The sequence below is a fragment of the Camelus dromedarius genome, chromosome 21 (assembly GCF_036321535.1).
Source record: "Camelus dromedarius isolate mCamDro1 chromosome 21, mCamDro1.pat, whole genome shotgun sequence".
Taxonomy (NCBI): Eukaryota; Metazoa; Chordata; class Mammalia; order Artiodactyla; family Camelidae; genus Camelus; species Camelus dromedarius.
Genome location: NC_087456.1, coordinates 31,999,398 through 32,024,989, shown reverse-complemented (window position 1 = coordinate 32,024,989; position 25,592 = coordinate 31,999,398). Strand labels below are relative to the sequence as shown.

Below are 25,592 nucleotides of genomic sequence, written 5' to 3'. Positions count from 1 at the left end.
CGCCCCTTACCCGTGGCCCAGGCCCCGCCCCTTTCCGAATCCGCTCCGGGTCCTTCTCGGCCCAGGAAGAGTTTCGCCGGCTCTTGGGCGGCTAGAGCGTCCTCCCGCGCTCTGTCGCGCTGCAGGTGACGGCGCCCGGAGGCTGTCGGGAAGTAGGCGGGGTGACGTGGGCTTGACGAGCCAGCGGCGGGTTTGCCGAGCTTAGCGGCAGGCAGCAGCTGGAGTTGGGGGCGGCCGGAGCCGGAGGTGGAGCGGGGCGGTGTGTGGCCGGGGCCATGACGGGCAATGCCGGCGAGTGGTGCCTCATGGAAAGCGACCCCGGGGTCTTCACGGAGCTCATTAAAGGATTCGGTGAGAGCCAAGGGAACCGTCCTGGGCTGGGGGTCACGGGAGGAGGCCCGAGCGGGGCATGGAGTGCTTCCCTGCGGACACCGCCGCCCGGCGTCTGAAGGGAGGCGACTCCCGAACCCGCGGGTCGGGGAGGGGGAAAGGCAGGGCTCCGACCCCTCCTCAGCCGCGGGCAGAAGCGTTTTCGTGGTGATCCTGGGAGCTCACCACGAGGGCAGGGTGGTGTCTGTCCTGTGCACCGCCGTGTCCCCGGGATTCGGCGCTCAAGCACTAGCTTAATTGACCTCAGCCCCTTTCCCACCCTCCGTGCAAAAATCTTTCCCTTTCCAGCGCGGGGCTCCCCTCATCCCGGGCAGGTGTGCCCAGGTGCGTGTCTCAGGCCACCCGTCCTGCAGGAGAAGTCTGGTGTGCCTTCTGGAGGGTGGGGTGTCCAAGGCCCAGGCCGCCCAGGAATCCGACTTTCTAGTTAAGAGAAGCAGGACACCTGGAGTGTGTGACCAGCCCGCGGACGGCCGCACACGCTGGCTGCATGGGACGCACGGGCCAGCTCGTTACTTCTGCTCGTTTGTGGCTTCCGGTGAAGTGTGCTTTCTCCAGCTGGTGCTCTAGACTGGAGCCACACGCTTGCCTCAGAATTTCTTTCTGACTCTATTCCTAGTGTCTCGTCCTAAGTAATCAACATATTTAACTTTTTAGCCTTCCCCGTCCCTCTTGTTCCCAGCCTCTTATTTGGCAGTAAGTTTGTTTACTTTTTTTTAATTGAAGAATAGTCAATTTACAATGTTGTGTCGGTTTCTGGTGTAGAGCACAGTGCCCCAGTCATATACGAATATACATATATTCGTTTTTATATTCTTTTTCAACTTATAACTACAAGATATTGAATATAGTTCCCTGTGCTATACAGTATAAACTTGTTTATGTGGCAGTAAGTTTATTTTTATCTGTTACATTTCCTCAACTATTATTCATTTTAGCTCTTATGTTAAAACTTGTACTGGGAATGAAAATTCAACTTTGATATAGATACTGTCGTACATAGCTGACTATTTGGCATATCATTTATCAGGTATGTATTGTTCATCTACAGTATTTCAGACACACTGGTAGGGTTTGGTAATTTTTGATGGGAATAAAGCATGACTGCTGTTACAAAGAACTGACGAGCAAATTATAATATGGTGTATCTAGTGCTGTATTACTGTACACACAGGTCGTGGAAGAGCACAGGCAGAAGGAGAAGCATAAGCACTAGTTGTGTTATAGCTTAGGGAACAGCTACGGAAATGACTCAAACATAGTGTAACAGACAGAGGAGTATTTGAATTTGAAGCTGAAAAGATAAACTGAGGCCAGATTGTGTGCCATGTTGTGGAATTTGGATTGCCCTGTGGTAGTCACCGGGGATTTAACTGTCAAAGATGTTTCAGTGCTGAAATGACATTTTTATAATCAAAACGAATTGACTACGTGTAGTGTACAGGGTAGGTTGGAATGAAGTGAAAGAAGCTAGAAGTCTCTTAAAATTGTCAGAGTCTGAGATGATTGGCTTGATATAAAATAGTTAGAGAAGTGGACGTAGATTCAATAATTTTTGCTCTGTTTAAATCCACAGGACTGCTGACTGACTGGTTGTAGGGAAAAAAGAGAAAAATGACTCCATAGCGTCTAGCTTGGGTGACTGGTGAAGTAGGAGTACAAGAGAAGAGTATGCTTGATGGACGCAAGAAAATGGGTTCAGCTTTGGACATACACTGAGTTTGAGATGTCTGTAGGTTTAGCCATAAACCTTACCTTCAAAACCTTAACTATTATGACATATTAAAGTTAACCTTAAGAAATGTTGTACCAGGCAAATTTATTTTAAAATTAGTCAATTCCATTAACAACGATTGCTTCAATTTCATGTGTGCAGAAAACTTGGAATTGAAAATGATTTAAATGAAGGCATGCATAAGAAACTCATATGGAACTGCACCTTCTGCACCTGCACCTGAAGGTGAAACAGTAGTCATTCATGGATTGGCTCAATTAGCAGAAGAACTTTGCAAAAAGTTAAGTGATGTAGTTGTATATCATCATCAGATGCTTCAAAGAGAAAATAAATTATTCTAGTCATTTCCTTTTTTTTTTTTTTTTTTCCTTATCCAGTTCATGGATTTAAAGCTTTTGGAAGTTCATTCTTTCAAAAGTGAAACATCTTATTGTGTTATGAATGCTATTGTAAATTTATTTTAAGTTTCTTCATTGGAGGGGAAATTATTTGTGAATTCAGTGAATATCTAAATAAAATTTTTGGTGGAATATAACATGATGGTTAAAAAAAGTTCTTATTAAACTGATGGAGCAGAACTATACATTTAATCGATATGGTACATACTTAATTCATAAATTCAGCAAAACAAACTATGATAAGCCACCAATTAAAAATAGAAGCTGTAAACTGCTCTCAGCTGAGATGGAGTAACAGGGACTGGATTTACGACAACAAATCAGTGACTCCAGCTTTCACTTCAAGAAACTAGAAAAAGAAGAGCAAATTAAAGCAAAGTAAGCAGATAAAGGAAATAATAGAGATTAGAGTTGGAATTAGTGACACAGGAAAGAGAAAAATCGTGGAGAAAGTCAATGAAACCATATGCTAATTTCTCAAAAATCAATAAAATGGATAAAACTCTTTTCAGATCATTAAAAGGAGAGGAGACAAATGACCAATATCAAAAAAGAGAGAGATGACATCACTACAGATTCTACAGATATTAAAGGGATAAGTGAATATTCTACTAAGTGTTTATGCAAATAATTTTGGCAACTTAGATGAAATGTACAAACTCCCTTAAAGGCACAAATTACCAAAGCTCACTCAAGAAATAATAGATAAACAGTATAGCCTTAGGTGTATTAAAGAAATTGAAATTGTAATTCTAAATTTTCCTGCAAAGAAAATTCTAGCCAAATTGGCTTCACTGGTAAATTCTGTCAAATATTTAAGGAACAAGTAATGTTTCTACACAAAATTTTCAAAAAACATTAGCAGAGAAGGAATACCTCCCAACTCATTTTATGAGGGTCAGCATTATCCTAACACCCAAGCCAAAGACATTATAAGAAAGGGAAATTGCAGACTCATCATATCCCTCATCAACAAATATGCAAAAAATTCTAAACAAAACTTTAACAAATCAAGTCCCATAATTATTAAATAGACAATACTTTATGACTGAGAGGCACTTACCCCAGGAATTCAGGGTTGGTTTAACATTTGAGAGTCAGTATAATTTACTGTATTAGCAAACTAAACAAAAACCACATGATTTTCTTAGTAAATTTTCTTTATCAAAAAGCATTTGATAAAATCCAACACGCTAAGAATTATGAAGTGTTAGATTTTACCCTGCTTGCCAGCTGACAAGTGGACCTGCCACTGTTTTATAGATGTTGACAGACAACTTCAGCTTTAGAGGTAAAGGATTGTATTACTCACGGCATGGTAGGCAACAGGAGATTCACATTTGCATTGGTTCCCTTGTCCTCCAAGGCTCCGGGAGTCGGGGTGAACACGGGTGGATGCTGCATGCACAAGTCTTTTGTCATAGTTGAGGAACTCCAAGCTTAGGAAACTCTGAATCTTACAAAGAGGCTGCTAGCAAACTTGCTCAGCCTTTGGCTATAGGGAGATATTACTACTATAGACAGCAAATAAGTCTTTCCTCTGCCCCAGAGAGAGACACTATCTTTCAAGTCTGTTTACTATTCTGACATCCTTGAAAAGATAATCCTGAACAAATCTGATACTTCCTCTCAGAAGACAAGAAGTGAGAGTAGAAACGCACTGAGAATTGTCTCCCAACAAAATCCATCCTTCCTTTCTATACCAAATATGCCATTTCCTCAGCTACTTTGGTTAGTCTGACCTGACCCTCAGGGCTGGTTCCAAATCTGTTTAATTTGTCTCTTGTAGTGTTTATGTTACGAAGCCAGATGGCTTTCTCATTTTTGTATTGACCTTTCCTCTTGGTTTAAGGCATTAACTCATGTATAACAGGGTGTATTAATGATTGCGAAGACTGCCTGGAGCTGTAGGGAGGAAGGCTGGCAGAGTTCCATCATCCACAGCATTGGGCCTATGGGGTGCTTCCTTTACGTGAAGGTCTGTTTCACTCGCTCCTAATGTGCATGTCACCTTGTTTTGGGGGAGAGAGGCGTGTTACTACCTGGCTTCCACACAAGAAATAAAAGTATAGTTATGAGGGTGCCCATTGGGAGCAAGTGTTGATTATAGTTGTTGGGGCCTACAGAATAGAATCTTCTTATTAGGGGTACAAGTTAATGGTGCCTCCAATTAAGGGCCCCTTGTTTTTTTAAAAAAACTGAGTCTACTCCTTAATTTTGGAGAGATTGCCTAAGAGCTGATGATCTGGTTTTTCCTACTTGGTCACATCACCAGCTAAGTGGCGTTTGTCCATGCCATGGAGTAGCAGGGTGGGGTTGGGAGAGAGATCTTGGACTATTTTTTGTGGGAAGTACAGAAGCTGAGGCCATGCCTATTGCTTCTGGTAGACTTATTGGTAAGGTTAGGGGAATGACAATCAAATTGTTGTCAAAACTGTTGGAAGATGGCATTTCTAGCAGTCAATCAAACTTAAGTCACTGGTAGCAGTTTGAGAGAGCTTCACCACGGTATTTTTGTGGGGAGGAAAAAGATCCAAGTATTTCTTTAAGAAAATTATTTTTGAAGTTAGTTTTTGAATAGAGCTATTTAATAGAGCCATTAGTATTATAATACAAATCTAATATAAATATATAGATATTTAACATTTTAATTTTAATATTTCCTTTCATTTTGAAACAGTGTTCTGGTTTGAGTGACAAATTATTTGGTCAGCCTATTTAAACCCTCGTTCAGCTATTCATCAGTTTTTCCTGATCAGCAAGGATTTTGGTCTCCTACCTCTTAACTTGCAGAAATCACTCTGTGTACCTTTCATATACAGATTATACGCACCATGCTATCTTTGAGTTATTTGTGCTTGTTTCTACTAGATTGAAGTTCTTAAGTATTGTTACAGAAGCTTATCATTTTCTGTCCTTCCCAAGGCCTACTACCATGCTTGGCACATATTTTCCATCTGTGGTTTGTTGAATCTGTGGCTACAGAACCTGCTGATACAGAACTCTCAGGTACAGAGGTATCTGTATCTGCCTGAGAACCCGAGCGTATTTGAATACCTGAATATCAGCAGTCTGTTAACTACTAGCCTTATTTTATACACGAGGACAGTGAAGCTCCTCTTTGTTCTTGCTCGTGGTAAAAAGCTTGAAGGCAGTGCTGAGGTTAAAACCCAGATCTCATGAATCATTGCTTATTTCTCCTTCCGTTATACTATGCATTACTTGAAATTGAAGGTACAAAAAGATTATTAGATATTGAATGTATATTAGGAGACAGCTGCTAACAGTTGAGTGCTATGTTTTCCTTCCATGAAGAGATGTGTATGTGCCTAACAAATTTATTTAAAGTGTCACCACTTGAAATTTTACTTGTGCAAAAGATTTGGGGGCTTTTTTTAATTCAGTGGCCTTTTATGTTGTTGTTTTTGTTTGATATGTTATAGTGCTTGGCCTTTTTACAGTTGATTTCCAGTAGCACAACCAGTGTTAATTGCATTAGTGTCCTTCCATTGCCCTTGTCGACATGCATATAAATCTAGGTTCACATTTATAAGGTTTTTTCCACCAACCTAATATATGTGAATGTCTAGTGACCTGTTCTGGACATTCAGGTTGTTTCCAGTTCTTCTCTACTACAGACGATGTAATATATTTTTATTACATGTACATATATCTTTAATACCTGAGTGACACTAGTAGACATTTGCTGAATAGAGCAGATTGAGGTACTGAATAGTATTAATGCCTAAAGTTACATGGTTGGTCCAACTGTTTTTTTTTTTTTTTAAAGCACTGGGTTTTGTAGGTAATCTAAAAACTTCCCCAGCTCTCACTTGAAAATAATCTGGAATATTAGAAAGTTCTCAGACTTAGGAACCAGACATGGGTTTTAATTCATTTTTGGCATATATTAGGTGTAGTGAATTTAGGTAAGCCACCTAACATCCTTTAGCCTCTTGCATATAATACTTGCCTTGCAGCAATTAGAGAAAATGCATTTAAAGTACTTCACACATATAAGATACTAGTAAATATGGCTGTTTTTTCCCATTGTGATAATAATACTAGCTGACATTTAGTGAACCCTTGAGTGTGCCAGGCACTGTATAAAAGGTATCTCATGCATAATGAATTATCTTATAAGGTAATAAGTTACCTCATTTATTCCTCACAACAGCTCTAGGAGTATGGGGAACAGAGAGGTTCAGTGGTCCTATAGCTAGTAAATGAAGCCAAGCTCTTACCCAGACACCATTACTACGATACGAACTACCGGGGCAGGGTTCACAACCTTGGTACTCTTGCCTTCCCACGCAGGGATTAGACACTTGGGCCAGGTAATTAATTTTGACCCTTTGTTGTTGGCTATCCTGTGCAATGTAGGGTGTTTAATATCTCTGTCCTCTACTTTTGAGATGCTACCCACCCCCCAAGTGACCATAGAGACAGTAAAAATGTCTTCAGACGTTTCAAAATGTTCACTGAGGGACAAAAAAGTCATCCTGGTTGAAAACCACTGTCCTAGAAGAAGAGCATGTTTGGGGGGGTTCTGATGTAGTATAAATTATATTTAATTTAATTTAAAATGTGTAGAATTAGAATTTAGGAAAAGGATCAGAACTATATATGTGATTTGAACGTCACTGTTAAGTGGTAGTTATTTATTACCACTTAAAAAGTGTAGAGTGAGAAAGAAAGAGGACCAAGGGCAGGGTGGAAGAAACTTATGAGCTGAGTTGAAAAGAGTGGATGAAAAGAGCCAGAAGTGGAGTGGCTGAGAAGGAACTGTCATGGGGCGGTATTTCCGTGAAAATAAATCTTGTAACCGTTTAGAATTATAGAAGTAATATATTCCCATTGTAAATAATTAGGAAATAGTACAGGTCGGAGTAAGATTTGACTGTGAGCCTTATCAGTTTTACCATTTTAATTTGTCATGTCTTATTGCCCCCAAATGTGCATTTCTTTCAGTTAGTATTTTCTTTAATGGCAAAGGGAAACAATGAGCTATTTTGTTTTCTGAAGAGATAATTTCTTATTTCAGGTTGCCGAGGAGCCCAAGTGGAAGAAATATGGAGTTTAGAGCCTGAGAATTTTGAAAAATTAAAGTAAGTATAATTTTAATTATGTTAAAAATAATATGTCTATACTAAAGCAAACCTCTGTTTATTTTACTTAGGTTACCTTAGGCTGAACACATTATTTGCTTTAAGATTTTTTTCAACTGTATAAGAAAGGTATTATTATTCCCATTTTATAACCAAAAACCTGAGGTTCATGGATAAGTAATTTGCAAGGGATTGAAAACTAAGTCTCTGTAATTCATATCAGCAAAGTACTGATTGGTTGATTTTTTTTTCTCTTCATTCATTGTAGATCAATAGTGTTAAAACATGGAACACATTTTAACAAAAACACATGAGTAATAATAGGTCAGTCTATAACACTATATTTAATAGATAATGTATATTAATAGTAATTCAGAACTTTCTAATACATTATTACATTGCTTCTCAGAGAGATTACTGTTCAGATTCCAAGTGCTGATGCCAGGAAGCACCTTCCTCTTACCCCATCCTTGTAACTAGAATCGCTTCTCTGACCCTCTGCTTAACCCCGTCACCTCCATGCCCCCAACCATTGACCTTGTATTGCAAATGGAGGACTAGAGGGGTTTTCCTCGGTGGAAGTGTCTTAATTAAAGTCCTGGAATTGGGATGTTTTTAATAGTAAGGAGATAGTTTGCCCTTCCCCTATTTTCTTCTTCCCCACAAAAAGACCAGTCATTTTAGATGGAATAAGAGATAAATTCTGGCTGAATGATCAGGAAAGGTTAATTAAAGATGCATCATTTGACCTGTCTTTAAGGGAAAGGAAAGATTTTTGTTGCATGGAAGGCAGTGGTGAAACGTAGACTGGAGAGAATCCAAAGGTGCTGGTTTAATGGTTCATGGGCAACAACGGTTGCTTTAGGAAGGTGGAGGACTTCATTGTGTTTGAGGTGGAGCATCTGTTCTTATTGTAGTTGGACAGTTGCTCATGAATCTGATAGTTATGTGAGGTGACTTCCTATATTTTGTAGTATTTGTTGTCAGTTATTTATCTGTAAACATCCTATGTGAACTTTTTTATGTATATTGGAATTTGGTCTAGGGATAACAGCTGCTTGTAGTTTTGCTATGTTCTTTCTATTTTTAAGTTAAGTGATACAAGGTAGAATTGAATAATCCACAGATTTGAGAATAAACTGCTCATTATAATTCCATTTTAATTGATGTAATGTAAAGTTTTGTTAGCCTTGTCTTGGGCAACATTCTAGTGACTATGAGTGGCAATAGAAATCTTTTAAAAAATTTCTCAAATTTACTTCATTCGCATTATATTTGTTAAGTAAATCATTAAAATTTAATGTATTGACAGTGTTATAAGAAGCAAGAATTGGTGTCACTAATTTGTATTTCGTTTTGTAGGCCAGTTCACGGATTAATTTTTCTTTTCAAGTGGCAGCCAGGAGAAGAACCAGCAGGCTCTGTGGTGCAGGACTCCAGACTCGACACGATATTTTTTGCCAAGCAGGTACGGCCCTTTGATACTCTGAAGTCTCAAGAGCAACCCTTTTATAAAAAGGACTCTTTTCCGCCTGTGTGTCTCTGCTGTAGCAGTTCTCAAACTTTTTGGTCTTAGGACGCTGTTACATTCTTAAAAATTATTGAAATCCCCAAATAGCTTCTGTTTATGTGGATTCTATTTATTAATATTTATCATTTAAGCATTAAAACTGAGCATTTAAAATATTTATTAATTGATTTTTAAATAGCAATAAATTCATTCCATGTTCATGATAACATATTCTTTAATGGAACATAAGTATATTTACCAAAGCAGAAGAGCAGTGAAAAGAATGCATTGTTTTACATTTTTATAAATTTCTTTATCTGGCTTAATAGCACACAGCTGGATTCTCCTGTCTGCTTCTTTATTCAGTCTGTTGCAGTGGTTTGGTTTGGTTTTGTCTTTGTTTGAAGTATGTGGAGAAGATTCAGTCTCACACTATATGTGTAGTTGTAAAGGGAGGAGTATGTTAATTTCTTTTTTAGGAAATTGTGGCTATTCTTTGGTGTTTTATCAAAACTCCAGAAATGTTCCTCTCCTAAAGATTAGCTGTAATGTGAAATCTGATATCGTATCAGTGAACTTTGTACTTTCTTATATTAAAGTCCTTTGGTTTATCTTGCTCTTCAAAAGGATCTTTTATGGATGCAGGATCTGGTAATACTGTACATGAGTCATTTTGAAAATTTACCGGTTATGCAGATCTTCTAAATGTTGACACATTTGATTATATACATTATCAACAAGTTCCGTTTGGTAGTAACACTGTTTGTATCATCAGAAAAGTCCTTAAGTATCCTGAAACTTTTAAACTCACAGTGGTGAATTTAACTCTTACAAAATGCTTATTTTCACTTGAAAGTTCATATTTTATCAGGGACAACAAATACTATCAGATATTTTCCTTGAAGTGACAGAGTCATTTCACTCATTTTCAAGAAGATATTTGCCAGATACCCCATCTGAACAACAGTATTTGTCCTCCATATGTCCTTTCAAGTAAAAATGATGTTCCAAGAAAAAAGCATCCAACTTAGCTGACAATTCAGACAGTTGTGCTAATGTCTTTCCTGGAAGTGGCTGGCATATGTGGGTTTGCAGCAGGACTGCTTTATTTGTATTACCTGTTCCATTCAACATAATATTAAAGACTTGTACTCAGAGGTCAAAATTTAATAAAAATAATTTTCACTGCTTTATCAGAGACATTCTTCAGTAAAACTGGGTTTTGTTTTTGTTTTTGTTTTTAACTGCGTGTGTGTCAATGAAATGGTTTAATGCCGCTGCCTCGCTCTGTGCTAAAATACCAGCAGTTTTATCCATTCTTGCTATTTATTGTGCTGCAGTGCAAAGGTGAAAACAGGAAAAAGGGCAAAGCCTGTCTTGGAATTATTATGGAAGCAATTTTGAGTTCACAAACCCCTTCAAAAGTATCTTTGGAATTCCCAGGGGGTACATGGACCCCACTTTAAGAACTGTTCTAGGGTATACAGTGAAAAGTGTAACTGACATGATTAGATGTCTCCATGTATCTGGCCCCTTGTTTGGAAAAGCTGAAAAAGAGAATCATGAAAGAGGTTTGATTAATGTATAAAATCTAAGCTAAGTATGGTTGCAGTTGTTTGAAATTGCATTTCAAAAAGATTGCTTAAGATAACCAGTGTAACCTTTAGAAAGGTAGAAAAAATAAAACTACTAATTCTCATTACTGCCCTTTGGATCAAGCCTTTACTATTCCACTTATAACTTTTTTTCCTTTTTTCTTATTGTATTAATTCTTTCCACTCCCCCCACAACTTTTTAAAATTGAATGTTTTTGGAGTAATTAGAACTGCAATAAACTTTGTGAAGTAAGGTATAAAGTTAAAGTTCTCCCAAATAGATGTGTATAAAGTGATTTTTATGTGGGTTTCATGAGGACAAGGACCACATCGCTCTTGTTGTTGCATTTTCACAACGTCTTGTACTCAGTGGGTGCTCAGTAAATATTTGAACAAATAAATAGCGGTATACTTTTTAGGGTCTTTTTTGGGGTAATTCTGTACAGTATTCCTCCCTTATCTGTGGTTTCACTTTCCATGGTTTCAGTCAACTGTGGCTGAATATATTAAATGAAAATTCCAGAAATAAACCATTCATAAGTTTTAAATTGTGTGCCGTTCTGAATAGTGTGATGGAATCTCACGCTGTCCTGCTCTGTCCCATGTGGGACATGAATCATCCCTTTGTCCCTTGTGTGTGCTGCTGGCCCCTTATTATAGGAAAAAATGTCTTGTATGTAGGGGTTGGTACTATCCATGTTTGAGGCATCACTGGGGATCTTGAAAAGTATCCACCAAGGATAAGGGGCCTACTATGCTTTATGTAGCATAACTACTTAGTGGCGCTAAACTCACTTTAAAACCTGAAGAGGTATTTTTAAACCCATGCACACCATAGTGACTGTTCACACACACAAAATGAGTTGTAATAAGTCATGGACAGTGTAACTCCTTACTCACTTTGTGGTTATTCAGTAACCACAAGAATTTTTTTCCTTTTTCTCCTTTAAAAAAAAAAAACCACACCTTCATTAAAATATAATTGATATACAAAAAACTGCACATATTTAATGTGTACAGTTTGATGAGTTTGGAAGGAGGTTCTTCCCCCCATTTCTTTAAGAATAATTCCTGAAATGATGGATTACAGATTTGAAATCCTCAAGTTGTAGGAATGTTTGACAGCATCTCTGCTGTAGCCTCAGCGTCTAGCCGAGCACTGGGGCGTATTGCATATTATGTCTTTAATGTGTCATCATTTGGAAAGAATGTGTGAAAGAGTATTAACTTTAAATTCTGCTAACTTCACTCCTACCAACCCATCCTCGGATAAGTTTAGCCCAAAACAAGGGAGCACTAAGTCTTGTTTTTAGTTTATGATCTTTTTGAAGTCTCCTTTATTAAAGATATATGATTCAGATCAGAATACATATTAAAAGAAATCAGCAGTGATGTTAATTGGATTCTGGCTCTCCTGTTACTTTTCCCTACTTGTCAATCATAAGATAGTTTTGAGTACACAGTACTCAATAAGGAACTATAGGAGTGTGTGGTATCATTATGTTTGAGAATTGAAAGTAAGAGAGTGAAAAGGCAGTCTTATCAAGGAATTTCTCAAACATCCTACAGTCAAAATGTAGAAACTAGTGGATATTCACAAGACCTCAAAAGCCTCTGGCAACAGAAAAGTAGAGGGGTGTAAGAATTAATGAGGGAAAATAATGGAAAATTTTTCTTTTGAAATCAGACAAGATATAAATAATTTACCAAATTATAAAACAATAAGCAAATTAGCATTTTTGGAAAGAATTTAAGTAGAAAATGGTATTTAATTACAATATAATAACAATATATAGCAATAGGACTTAGCTGTATTTTTAAAAAGCATTTATCAAATTTAATTCAGCTCTGCAGTTAACCTTGCTGGTGTTCACGCTGATCACATGAGGCTCTTTCCGGCTCTGTAAGCTCGAAGCTGTGCAGGTGCTGTAGGGAGTCTGGCACAAGTGCTTGTCCCTAAGCAGGTGACCACCTTGTTGGAGAGACCACATAAGTGTACAGAGTCTGCTTCACGTGGCGGCCAGGTGCACGAAACCCTAGAACCAGATCACCTGCCTCTTGCTTAGCTCTGTGCCCTTTGGGCAAGTACTTAACCTCTTTGTGCCTCAGCTTCCACAAATGTAAAATGAAGATCATGATATTGCTCCTTCTTCATAGGTTGTTGAGAGGATTAAGAGAATTAATACATGCGAAGTGCCTAGAAAAGTGCCTGGCACCTAGTAAGCGCTATCTAAATGTTTTCTCCTGTGACTAGAATGTAAGGTCCTCATAATTTGTTAAATAAACAGTTAAGAGCTAGATGACGGCACTATAAAGATGGAGTTGAAAAATATGTGGATGGTGTATATACTTTCTAGGAATTCAAATGAGCATAGAAACTAATATGAGTTGTTGGATAATTTCTCTAAAAGCCACATAAGTGAGTTGGAGCGTGGGCTGGATCCTGACATAGGGGCTGAATGTTTATAGATAGAAATGAGCGTAGGGGGAGGTGGAGAGGAGGGAAGGACAAGTTCTTCTGGCTTAGGCAGATATGTTTTAGACCAGGAAAAATCAGTTTTATTACTGTAACTGGATTGGTTTTCACTGATGCTATGACTTCCTTTATTTAATTTCTTGGAATCTTCAGCTCCAGAACTGAAGCAAATTCCTGAAAATAGATTAGAATGGAAATTAATCATGTTTGTTATGTTTATGTTAAGACTATATGAAATAAAATCTGAAACTATTAATTTTCTTCTTATTTTGGGGTCACTGTCACGAGTTAAAAGCTCTGTTCTTTTAACAAATTGATAATATTTTTGCTTTTTTATTTTTTAGGTAATTAATAATGCTTGTGCTACTCAAGCCATAGTAAGTGTGTTACTGAACTGTACACATCAGGATGTCCACTTAGGAGAGACATTATCAGAGTTTAAAGAATTTTCACAAAGTTTTGATGCAGCTGTAAGTACAGTCTTATTCCTAAAATGCCCTATTTGTGGTGGTTCTTATTTTAATAAAAGGCTACTTTTAAAACTTATTTCAGATGAAAGGTTTGGCACTGAGTAATTCAGACGTGATCCGCCAAGTACACAACAGTTTTGCCAGGTAAAGGCACTTTACGTTAAATAAATCCTGTTTCTTTGTTTGCTTGCTTGTCTCTCACTGTGTTTTTTCTTCACCGTAGACAGCAAATGTTTGAATTTGATGCAAAGACGTCAGCAAAAGAAGAAGATGCTTTTCACTTTGTCAGTTATGTTCCTGTTAATGGAAGACTGTATGAATTAGATGGATTAAGAGAAGGACCGATTGATTTAGGTAACTGGTTCCTAATCCTGGTTATTTCACCTTTGACAAAAAGAGAAAGAGATTGAGTGTCCATCTTCGTTTTAGCCACATTGCTGCTTAAGTTTTGAAAGGGGAGCTGACTGTGAGGTCTGATATTAGGAAGGCCTTAAGCTCCTCAGTACTTATGGTAAAAGGTCGAAGGGGCACGGTGACTACTATAATTCAGTTGGGACCTTTAATTTTTTCCTAACAGAAAAGCTTTTTTTAACCCATAGATTATATAATTTGTTTTTAATTTTTCAGTTAACTTTTTAAAACTATCTCTTTTAGTGAACTTAAGTTATTGTCATTTTTAACCTTTTGATAAGAAATACCCTCCCTATCATCATCTTCATTAAAATATTTTCTCTTGGAGTTAGATCATTCAGAATCACTGTAATTCAGTGTTTAACAATCTATAAAAATATTTTTCTTCAGTTTGTATTTAAATAATGTCCTCTTGTCCTTTGTGCCAAAGAGTAGATTTGTCCTGATCCCACCCCATCTCTAACCTTGAGATAAATGATAAATTATCAAGGTTGAGGGTACAGTTGGTGGTTCTGATATAGTAATGAATTAATAGGCCCACAGAATTTTTATTTTCTTAATAAAATAAGAATTCTTATTTTTACGTCATTAAGTTTTTTTTCTTTTTTTAATTAGGTTTGTTTTTAAGTCCAGCAAAACCTATTCTAGTGGAATCTAATGTTATCTGCTGTTCATAAAAGCTTTATACATTTAAATTTGAAAAATTAACATAGTTTCATTTTGTTTGTACTTACTGACCATGCCTTTATCTAAACCAGTTTATCTAATGCAGATTTATATGTTACCTCTACATTTAATAATAGTTATTTTTCCATGTCTCTTACAGAAAATTAATAGAATGTTCTTTTAATTCTGTAGAGGTTGATTTTCTCTAGTTTGATGGTAGACCTAATCTCTGCATTTTTTTTTTCTTGTCTTCTATCTAGTCAACCATTCTCTATTCATTAGATCCATCACATATAAAGGAAATAAAATACAAAACAGAATAGCCAGTTTTGCTGTACAGTTGGTGGCTATGCTAAAATTTATGGTAAAAAGATTAAAACAACTGGGTAAAATTAGTTTTGTGTTATGTGTGGATTTCAATTTTTTTTTTTATGGTAAGAATGGTGGGGAGTCAGAAAAGGATTGAATCCTTATTTTGCCACTAACATGTGAGCTAGTTTTTCTTACCCCTCAGTTCCATCTGTAAAATGAAGGTAGTTATCCTTAGCTCAGAGTTGTGTGAATGGGATAATTCCCCAATTCATTACTTTCTCAAACATCTGTTTAACACCACTAAGTGACACAATAATGTGACAATGCAAATTGTGATCATGGTCTTTCTTCTTACCATTACTGAACTTAATGTTGTTATGCTAAACGATTTTTTACTGGCCTGGATTTGCCAGGATATTAATAAAAAGGTATTTTGGCCCAAACTTTTGAACTAATATTAATGTTGATCTTATTTGACATAAATGCTTTTTAAATTTCTTTCTAGGTGCATGCAATCAGGATGACTGGATCAGCGCAGTGAGGCCAGTCATAGAAAAAAGGATACAAAAGTAAATGCTCAGCTAATCTCGTTGGCATAACTGATGTTCTGTTTCTTTGCTGAGACTTTCAGTTTTTAAAATTTGTTTCTAGTGTGTTCGTAATTGCTCACTGATTCATTTTTATGATGGCTGTTTTAAAATCTGTCAGTTAATTCTAATATCTGTCATCTCCCTGTCTATTGAATGTCTTTCATTCACATTGAGATTTTTATGATTTTTAACATGGCAAGTGATTATTGATTAAATCCTGGGCATTTTCAGCATTATGTAATGAGACTGGATCTTACTTAAAACTTCTCTTTTAGCTGGTTTTTATGGGCACTGCTCTGGCAGGGTAAATCAGGGATGCCACCTCATTGCTGCCAGGTGGGAGTAGAAGTCCAGGTTCCCCACTCTGCCTCCACTGACACCTGAGGTGGGAAGGGGTTCCTTGTTACTGCTGGGTTGGGGGTGGAAGTTCTGGTCCGCGGCAGGGCTTCCCCGGTACTGCCCTGGCCGGCAGGGGTAGGAGTGCCTATTGTGCTCTCTGCATGGCTCTACTGACACTGAAGTAGGGGAGTCTTCTTTTCTGCTGGCCCGTAGTGACTTCCCACTTCCATCGATGTCTTGTAGTTTCCAGAGCACAGGTCTTTCACCAGCTTGGTTAACTTTATTCCTAGGTAGTTTATTCTTTTTGATGCAATTGTAAATGGAATTATTTTCTTGATTTCTCTTACTGATAGTTCATAATTAATGTATAGAAATGCGGCATATTTCTGTATCTTAATTTTGTATGCTGCAATTTTAGTGAATACATTTATTAGTTCTAGTGTTTTGACAGAGCTTTTAGGGTTTTTTATATTTAATATCATGTCATCTGCAAATAGTAAGCTTTACTTCTCTTCCAAATTGGATGCCTTTTATTTCTTTTTATTGTATGATTGCTATGGCTGTGACTTCTAATACTGTGTTGAATAGAAGTAGTGAGAATGGGCATCCTTGTCATGTTCCTGACCTTAGAGGAAAAGCTTTTAGCTTTTCACCACTAAGTATGTTAGCTGTGAGTTTGTCATGAATGGCCCTTACTATGTTGAAATATCTTTCTTCTATACCAAGTTTGTTGAGAATTTTTATCATGAGTGGATGTTGAATTTTGTCAAATACTTTTTCTGCCTCTACTAAGATGCTCATGTGATTTCTGTCCTTTGTTTTGTTGATGCAGTTATCACGTTGATTGATTTGTGCATATTGAACCATCTTTGCATCCCTGGAATAAATACCACTTGATCATGGTGTATGATCCTTCTAATGTACTGTTGAATTCAGTTAGCTAATATTTTATTGAGGATTTTTGCATTGATTTTTTTCATCAGGGATATTGGCCTGTAATTTTCCTTCGTGTATTTATCTGGTTTTTGTATCAGGGTAATGCTGGCTTTGTAGAATAAGTTTGGAAGTATTCCCTCCTCTTCAATATTTTGATATAGTTTGAGAAATATAGGTATTAACTCTTCTTTAAATGTTTGGTAGAATTCCTCTGTGAAGTCATCTGGACCTGGACTTCGGTTTGTTTGGATTTTTTAACTTACTGATTCAATTATATTACTACTAATCAGTTTGTTCAGATTTTCTGTTTCTTCCTGATTCAGTCTTGGAAGATTGTTTCTAGGAATTTATCTATTTCTTCTAGGTTGCCCAATTTGTTGCTGAATAATTTTTTATAGTATTCTTTTAACAATGGTCTTTCTGTGATACTGGTTGTAACTTCTCTTTAGGAAAGCTTTTTTTAAAATACCAGTTTTTATTACTAGCTAATTGGTAGATTTGTGTTTACTCCAGAGAATAGGGGGTGATCACAATAGATTATCTTAATTGTAATAGTGTTATAATTCTTTATTATATTTTAAACTTTCTTTTTTAGGTATAGTGAAGGTGAAATTCGATTTAACTTAATGGCCATTGTATCTGACAGAAAAATGATATATGAACAGAAGATAGCAGAGTTACAGAGACAACTTGCTGAGGTTTGTGGCTGTGTTTTTGTGTTCAAAGCCCTAGCTTAGTTATTCTCTCAGGGGAACTATTTTCTTTTCTTCTTTACTTTTTTCCTTCTCCCTTTCTTTTTTTTCCCCCCTAAAATATAGATTTAATCAAGCATCCTGAGTGGTAGGTAAGAGAATACACTCTGGAGTCAGACTGCTTAGGTTCAGCTCCTGCCTTTGCCACTCAGAGGAGGCATGAATTTGAGTCTATTTCTTTGTGCCTCAGTTTCTTCATGTAAATGAGGATAATAGTATTTACTTTATAAGATTGTTGTGGAGATTAACTGAGATTTTATTTCTATATCTATATCTATATATTGATACATCTATATATTGAGATATCTATATATATATACCACTTTAAAAAAGTGACTAACAAATAGTATGTGCTCAATAGATGTTAGCAATTAATTATTTACTGTAATTTCATTATATAATTAAGCAAGTTAGAATATATTTCTCACAGAATTAATTGGGCACATTTGGATTCACATGTAATCTCCATTATTCTTTATGATTGATTATCTTCCTAGGAAATAGGGTTGGAGAAGAGAATTAGTAATAGATAAAGACTTTTTTTTTTTTTAACATTTCTTTGGTCACATTTTCTTGCGTATATTTAAGCAGGTTTATTTGATAGCTGAACAGGAGATGATATAGATAGCATTTCAGGATGGTACAGTAGAGACTTTTTAGGTGACAATTCATGTGAACACAGAAGTTTGGAAGGCAGTCCTTAGAACTCTTATACTTCAATGTTGCAGTTATTAAAATAGTATTCTGTCACCAGTATTAATAAAATTTGAAATTTTGAAATTTGAAAATTGATTGTACTATGTTTACCATTTTAAAATATTTTAGCCTTAAGCCTCAATCATTAGGGTGCGCTATTTCTTTTTCTTTCCCCTAAGGAGGAACCCATGGATACAGATCAGGGTGGTAATATGTTAAGTGCTATTCAGTCAGAGGTTGCCAAAAATCAGATGCTTATTGAAGAAGAAGTACAGAAATTAAAAAGATATAAGGTATGCGTTTTTTATTTGTTCCTTTAATGTTTTAATACAGAGTGGTGTATTTTGACATGAAGGTACGTACATTCAGTACTTGATTGTTTTTTCCTGATCATGTACACATTTTCAGAATAGTGAGTTGATTCCCTGGCACTCTACAAAGATAACTAGCAAGGTTTCTTTCCATTTTTTTCCAAGTATTATTACGAACTGATTTTTAACACATTTGATGCTTCAGTTCACTGCATTTATTATTGATGCTCATATTATCCCATCTTTGGCCATTTAGTTCATTAATTGAGCAAACCTGTAAGATGTCACAGCTAATTCAAAGGAAAAGTCAAAGAAGCTCAAATTTATATGACTTCTAGGAATGTTGAAATGAATTTACAAAAGATAGAGACTACTTTTTTTATGGGAAGGGAAGTAAGTTGAACCTCTAGCAGACAGAGTGTTTAACAGCTTAATAGCAGTGAAAGGCAACAGGCACGTAACTTGGGAGAGTGGAGAGTGTGCTTTGGACAATGCACAGTTTTCCACTGAAGTACAGATTCTTCCCTACAGTCTATTCGCTTTTGGTCAAAAATAATTCAAAGAAAGATTGTTCTTTAATCACATAATAAAGCTAGTCTCATTAGGCATAGCCTAATTATTTGCATACATATAGTGGCAGGACTTAATTTATCATGTGGGCCTTCTTAAGTTTGCCTTCTTTCATAAATTAAGTTTTCATCAATTACCAGATTAGAGTTTTAAAAGACTCTTACTTGGTAAGCCAAGAGTAGGAAGCCAACCCCAAGGAGCTCTGCCCACATGTTTTATTGTATTAGTCTTTATTAGTGGGAATCTCAGTATCTAATATTTTTTCTTAGGAGAATGGAGGACTTTCTTCCATTTCTGTTTTGAGTTGGATGCAAAATTAAAATATCAGAAACAGTGAAAATGTAAAGTTAACGTGGTTTGATTGTTTTACTTTCAGATTGAAAATATCAGAAGGAAGCATAATTATCTGCCTTTCATTATGGAATTGTTAAAGACTTTAGCAGAACACCAGCAGTTAATACCACTAGTAGAAAAGGTAAGTATTTTACTGGTGAATACTTAATGAATTAGATTCACATTCTCCAAAAAAATATTATTTGGCTTGAGTAGAGATAACATTTATTGACACTTTTTTAATTTTTTATTTTTATTGTTTTGCTTTCACTAGTTGTTTTACATTCTAGATGAGCATTAGTTCAACGTCACACTGTGAAATAAAAATAAGGGATTGCGCTGCTGCTTCAGCCTTGCAGAGTCCTTAGTGCCAAGAATTCAGGTTGTGCTATGTTAGAATGAAATTTAAAACATTTTTTTTTCTTTAACTGGAAATAAATTATTAATGTTAATTATTGAAAAAATAGATTTTTATTAATTTAGCAGAAATTTGAATTATCATAGAATTTAGAACTAGACTGGACATTTGAAGGGGGAAAAACATAGCCTGGCCTAAAAAATGTTTTTTATTCCTAAGCTAATATTCTTCCCACTGAGGGAAAACTAACAGGTTGGTGAAAAATTGTGGTTACTAAGATTTTTTTTTATATATATAATATAAGGCACTTTAATAAAAATTTTGGATAAATGAAGTGCAATTAAATTGTTTTTAAGTATATTTTATAAAGCAGTGTTTCTGAAAATGACCATCACTGGATACTCTTTAAAATATACATTACCTGGCCCCTCCCCAGATATTCTGGTATAGGGGTGGGAGTCTTTGATAAGTTCCCCCCAAGTGATTCTAATGCAGCTGGTCTTGTTTACCACATTTTGAGAAGACACTCCTAGGCAAATAAAATTTTGGACCATTAACTTTAAGACCAGAATACATGGTAGATGTATTTTTCTTGCTAATTTTAAACTTCATGAGGCAAAGATACATTTTAATCCAGCTATTTGATATCATAAATTCTAAATGATACAAAATGTGAGTTGAGGTTTTTGTGTACACTTTATTATCTAGATCCTGAACATGTGCTTCAACTTTAGCATTAAATGTAAAAATTATTGCAAGAAGACTGTTAAATCTTCTCTTTCCCATATAGGTTTTTCTATTCATTGTGTCTCAAGGTGTTAGGGTCATAAAAGTCCAAGAAGGGAAACTGATTTTTAAAGCTTTAGATTAACAGTTAAGAGTCCTGTGATCATCAAAATTGCCTGGTTAATAGAGTACCTGGATACTGTGTTCTTTGTATGAAGCACTATGAAATATTTCTCTATGGAAAATACAAACCAAGTAAAAGATAGACTGTTGTGCTCAATTGTGTATGTCAGATTTTAAGTATAGATAAATATTATTAGGGACTGTTCAAATGTTATTAGAGAAATTTTAAATTCATATATTCTGCCTTAAAATTGGTCTGCGAATAAACTTTTTTGTGCAAATTAAGAGAAGGACCATTCTTATTTGATTTTAATGACAGTTTATTTCTGTAACTTTTTAAATGCATAGTTAGAGTATGGCAGCTTTTCAGTTTTTGCATTAGAGCCGTAATTCCTTAGTTCATATTGTTTTGGACACAAGGTGGCAGTGTACGAATGCCTGGTGTCAGTGGAATACCAACTCAGTCTGTTCCTGTGTTTGCATTTATTTGTTCTATTGAAAGGGTAGTTACTGACTTTCTTGTTCTTTGATTAATATTGCACAAGCAATATTGAGGTACATTTATTTCTTTTGTGTGTGCAATATCTGTTATGTGCCTAGATTTTGAAGGGAATTCAGATTCCTTATTTGATAAAAATTTTTGAAATGTTTTTATTATTTATTCAACATTTATCTAGCTGAAACTATTTTTCAGACAGCCTGTTAAAGTCAATGGATGTACAGATAATTAAGACATTTTCTCTCTTAAGCAACTTAGTTGGGGAAAGGAATAAGTAATTAGAGTGCTATGCTGAATAGTATTATTCTGTTAAGTGTCAGAATAAAGTCATGCTAAAGATTCTGAGGGAGCACAGGGTAGCTCCTAAATAGGTTTATATCACTTAAAATTCCCATTCCACAAGTTTTTAAATTTGTGGTTAGAAATAAATGCTTAATTTTTACCAATAAATCAGCCTCCTTAGCACACATTTTTGTTCCTCTTACTTAAAAGAAAAAAAATCATATATCATATTGAAATATCACTTTGTGCTGATAAATGCAAATGTTAAAAATTAAAAAACAGAATAGATTAAGGTTAGATTTTATATTATATGCAATATAAATACTTTAGTAGTGATAATTACTTAACACGTAATACTTCTAAGCAAAAATGACATGTAGAATTCAGAAATGGATTAGTAAGTTGAATGCTCCTCCCTCCACCGCAATGCCAAGGGAAAGCAGAATTGGAGAACAAAGTGTGAAATGGGTAGAAGGAACCAAACAGGAGAGACGTGGCTACTCTAGGCAGTGTTGCTAAGTGCTAAGCCCGTTCAGGATCAGATTTCTGAGTAACGGAGGCTGTTACTTACTGCCTGTGATGGCATGAAAGTATCTGAGCTGTGGAAATCTTTTCACTTTACAGAATAATAAAGAAGGAATGAAGACTGTGATTCTCTTAAGGGCATATGACTTTAATGAATTAGGTTAAGATCTTACCTTAAGTTTTCTTGTTGTATGAGGCTTCTACACTTATCTGATGCACTCATTTAATGTACATTACATAAAATCTGCTTAAGAGGTAACCTAAAAATATAGCTATAGAACATACTATGCCGTATACTAAATCTGTGCCTTAAAATACAAAATAAAATCAGCTAGATTATTTCATTTGTGGAACTTTTACTTATTCAGATACCCTTATAAGTCTTTTAAATATTCTATCTCACCTTTTATATGTAATTTTGAATCACTGTCTTTTTCAAGTTTTTAACAACTACTAATACCTACCATAATGTAAAATCATAGATTTCGTTTCTATGGGGGATTCAGAGCAACTTGACAGTATTGAATTTTGTCCCTGTTTTACTAAGACATAATTCAATTAGTAATAAATAATCTACAGAACTCACTCACTTTTTCTCTTAACAGAAATAAAGTAGAATAATTATTCACAATAATATCTACATTAATACCTATGATTACAGAATTATCTGACTTGAGTCAGCAATTTTTAATATCTCATTGGCATACTAAGTAGAAGGAACATATTTCTGTGTATGTTTTTTCCATGCTATTTAGAAACGTAATACTTTTTATTTTTCAACAAAGGAAGGGCAGAATACAGTCTTTTGGTTTAAATCTCAGATGTTACTTATTATTAGCTGGTGCTTTTAGGAAAGTTACTTGCTTTTTTATAGTATCTGTTTCCTCATCTAAACAGGGAATCGTACTTCACATTCTTGAGGATTAAATGAGATCCTTTTGGTAAAGTACATAATATATGCTCATTTAAGTGGTGATAATTTTTTTAACTTATTTAATTTAGCCTTAATTTTATCTGAATTATGTAGTTTAATAAGTGTATGGATTCTTTGCATTATATGTCTTTGCCTATTTAATTATGTTATAAAATTTGTCATAAATCAGTGAGTTCATTCATTTTAGTCCTAGTAAATATTCTGTATTTTCAGGGTATGTTCAGAGATCATTTAGAAAAGAAGTACAAATTTTTATTTCCAAATTACATCTAAAATTGTATTGTATTTTTATTATTTGGAAATAAAACTTCTTTGCGTGAAAAATTATAAATATCAAATTATGCTTGTTAACTAAAAATGTTTATGCAAGCATTTATTATTTTTGTTTATTTTTATATGGTACATATAACATTTAATGTATTCTAAGGCATAGCACTCAATTTTATCATACAGTTGCATAATAGTTCTATTATATAATGCATCATAAAAAAGGTCATAATTGTTCTAATTACCGTTTTTTAATTAAGGAATTTTTTTTCTTAATTGTACAATAGCAAAAGTCTAATTTATTTGTTCCTTTCTGATTCAAGTGCCATAGTGGAAAGAACATTATATTCTAGTCTCCTAAAATCTTGCTTCTCATAGTGTTGCATGAGGACCAAAAGAATTGGCATCACCTGAGAGTTTGTTAGAAAGTTAGAACCTCAGGCATTTAACTGACTCAGTCTGCATTTTAACATGGTCCCCAGGTCACTGATCTGTACATGGAGAAGCACTGCCCTAGGGTGGATATGTGTCTTCTGACCTCTGAGGCTTTATTATGTATTAGCTGTGTGACTTTGGTCAAGTCTGATAACATCTGTAAGCTCTGGCTTCTTCATCTGCTAAAAAGTGAAGTAGAATTACTGTGTTCAAGCTATATACTTATGAGGAGCAAACGAAACAACTCATGAAAACATTTTTCAGGTTGTATAAGTAAGGTTCACAATACTATGGGTATGTAATCCTTTAATAATATGTTAAATTTATTTAAACTACTATGTTCAAGTCATTTATTCAGCTATTCAGAAATTCATATAGGATTTTTCTTATAGTCAATTTGTATGAGAAATGAGCACATATGTAAATGTATTATTTTCAAGTAATTATGAATGAGTATAACTTTATGGAATGAGTAATTATGTATTTTTAAATTATTAAAATTATAACAATGTATTTCAATTTCAGATAAGAAAGAACTGCAAACCAGTTTTTTATGGAGGGCAAAGCATAACTGTTTAATTGTCCACAAGTAGTTTGTTGCAAGTCTCAAGTTATAAAAAAGATAATGCTCTAGAAATCTTATAAACAATGCATTTCAAGCCTTCTAGCTTAAGAATGCCGTCTTAGACACATTTTCTTTGAATATGATCTAAAACAGACTTTTTAAGATTTTATAGCCTACTATCTTTCATTTCTAGGCAAAAGAAAAACAGAATGCAAAGAAAGCACAGGAAACCAAATGAAGAAGATGCTTTGGGATGAGTATACATTTCTGCTTCTGCACTTATTTTCATGGAAACCATTAAGTATAAAGAACTTTGAGCAACATTCTAATTGACTCAGTGCACGTTTGGCAATAGTACCAGTCTGTCTTGTCTTTAATGCATGGATCCGTAAACTTCTTCCGTACCTGCATCATGTGCATGTAGTGCATATTAAATAAAAGTGATGTTAAGAGTACTTGCCGAAATTCCATTATTTGACATTGAATCTGAGAACTCCTATTTGTTCTCTGGATATACAACTATCATAAGGAACCCAGAAAGTACACAAATGATCTTCTCTTCCTGTAATTGTTATAATTAATCTTTCAATCTTTTAGCTCAGTTAAATGCTTAAAATTTATAAATGTCAGATCTTGATTAAACTGAATCTCTTGCTCTCATTATTAATGAAAAAAATCAGTATTTCTGTCTTTGATAGCTAAATATTTTGAGGATTTAAAAACCAAATTTTGTTTCCTATGCCAGTTATTTGAAAAAGCTTGATGTTAATGCAGATCATTTGAAAAGAACAGAAGTACAGTTTCTAATGATTTTCATTGCTGTCAGTAGAAAAAGTAATAAACATCCCAATTTTATTTTAGCAAACTTTCTTCAATTGTTTGGGGTTATTTACTTATGTATTGTAGAATTGTTTCAGGAAGGTCTATTATGTGTCAGAACAAAATTTTAGGTTAAGAACAAATTGTAAATTTTAAAAGATTTTTTGTGTTACTCTCAGTTTGGCAACATTTTTTCGAGCTGTTAAGCTGTATGTTTATTAAAAAAAAAATTGGAACTTTGACAGTTCAGGCTATCTGCTTTTTTAAAAAAAGGATGGTGGTGGTGGAGGACCCTTCTATGCCAATTTAAGCAAAATCAATCAGTCCAGTAGTTTCCAGGAGCCATCTATAGTTTGCCTGCAATGGAACTTTTTATTGCTTTTGGGAGTTGCTTTGGTTTTTATTTTATAAAATGATATATTCTTGCTCTTATTCTTCTTTTCCAAGTTAAATTTTAAAGAAAA

General features: G+C 35.1%; 1 protein-coding gene across 2 annotated transcripts; it reads left to right on the top strand.

Annotated features, from left to right (window-relative positions):
- The first annotated feature begins 71 nt into the window (after nt 1-71).
- Nucleotides 72-25,370, top strand: UCHL5 (ubiquitin C-terminal hydrolase L5). 2 transcript variants are annotated; one of them, XM_031438362.2, is made up of 11 exons: nt 72-351; nt 7,565-7,628; nt 8,991-9,096; nt 13,554-13,679; nt 13,762-13,823; nt 13,903-14,033; nt 15,574-15,637; nt 17,529-17,631; nt 18,564-18,674; nt 19,639-19,737; nt 24,503-25,370. In XM_031438362.2, exons 1-11 carry the CDS (start codon nt 276-278, stop codon nt 24,545-24,547), a joined length of 987 nt encoding a protein of 328 aa, XP_031294222.1. In that variant the 5' UTR covers nt 72-275; the 3' UTR covers nt 24,548-25,370. The 2 variants fall into 2 exon arrangements, with proteins under 2 accessions (XP_031294222.1, XP_010988134.1); XM_010989832.3 differs by having other exon boundaries at nt 18,561-18,674.
- Nucleotides 25,371-25,592: the final 222 nt, after the last annotated feature.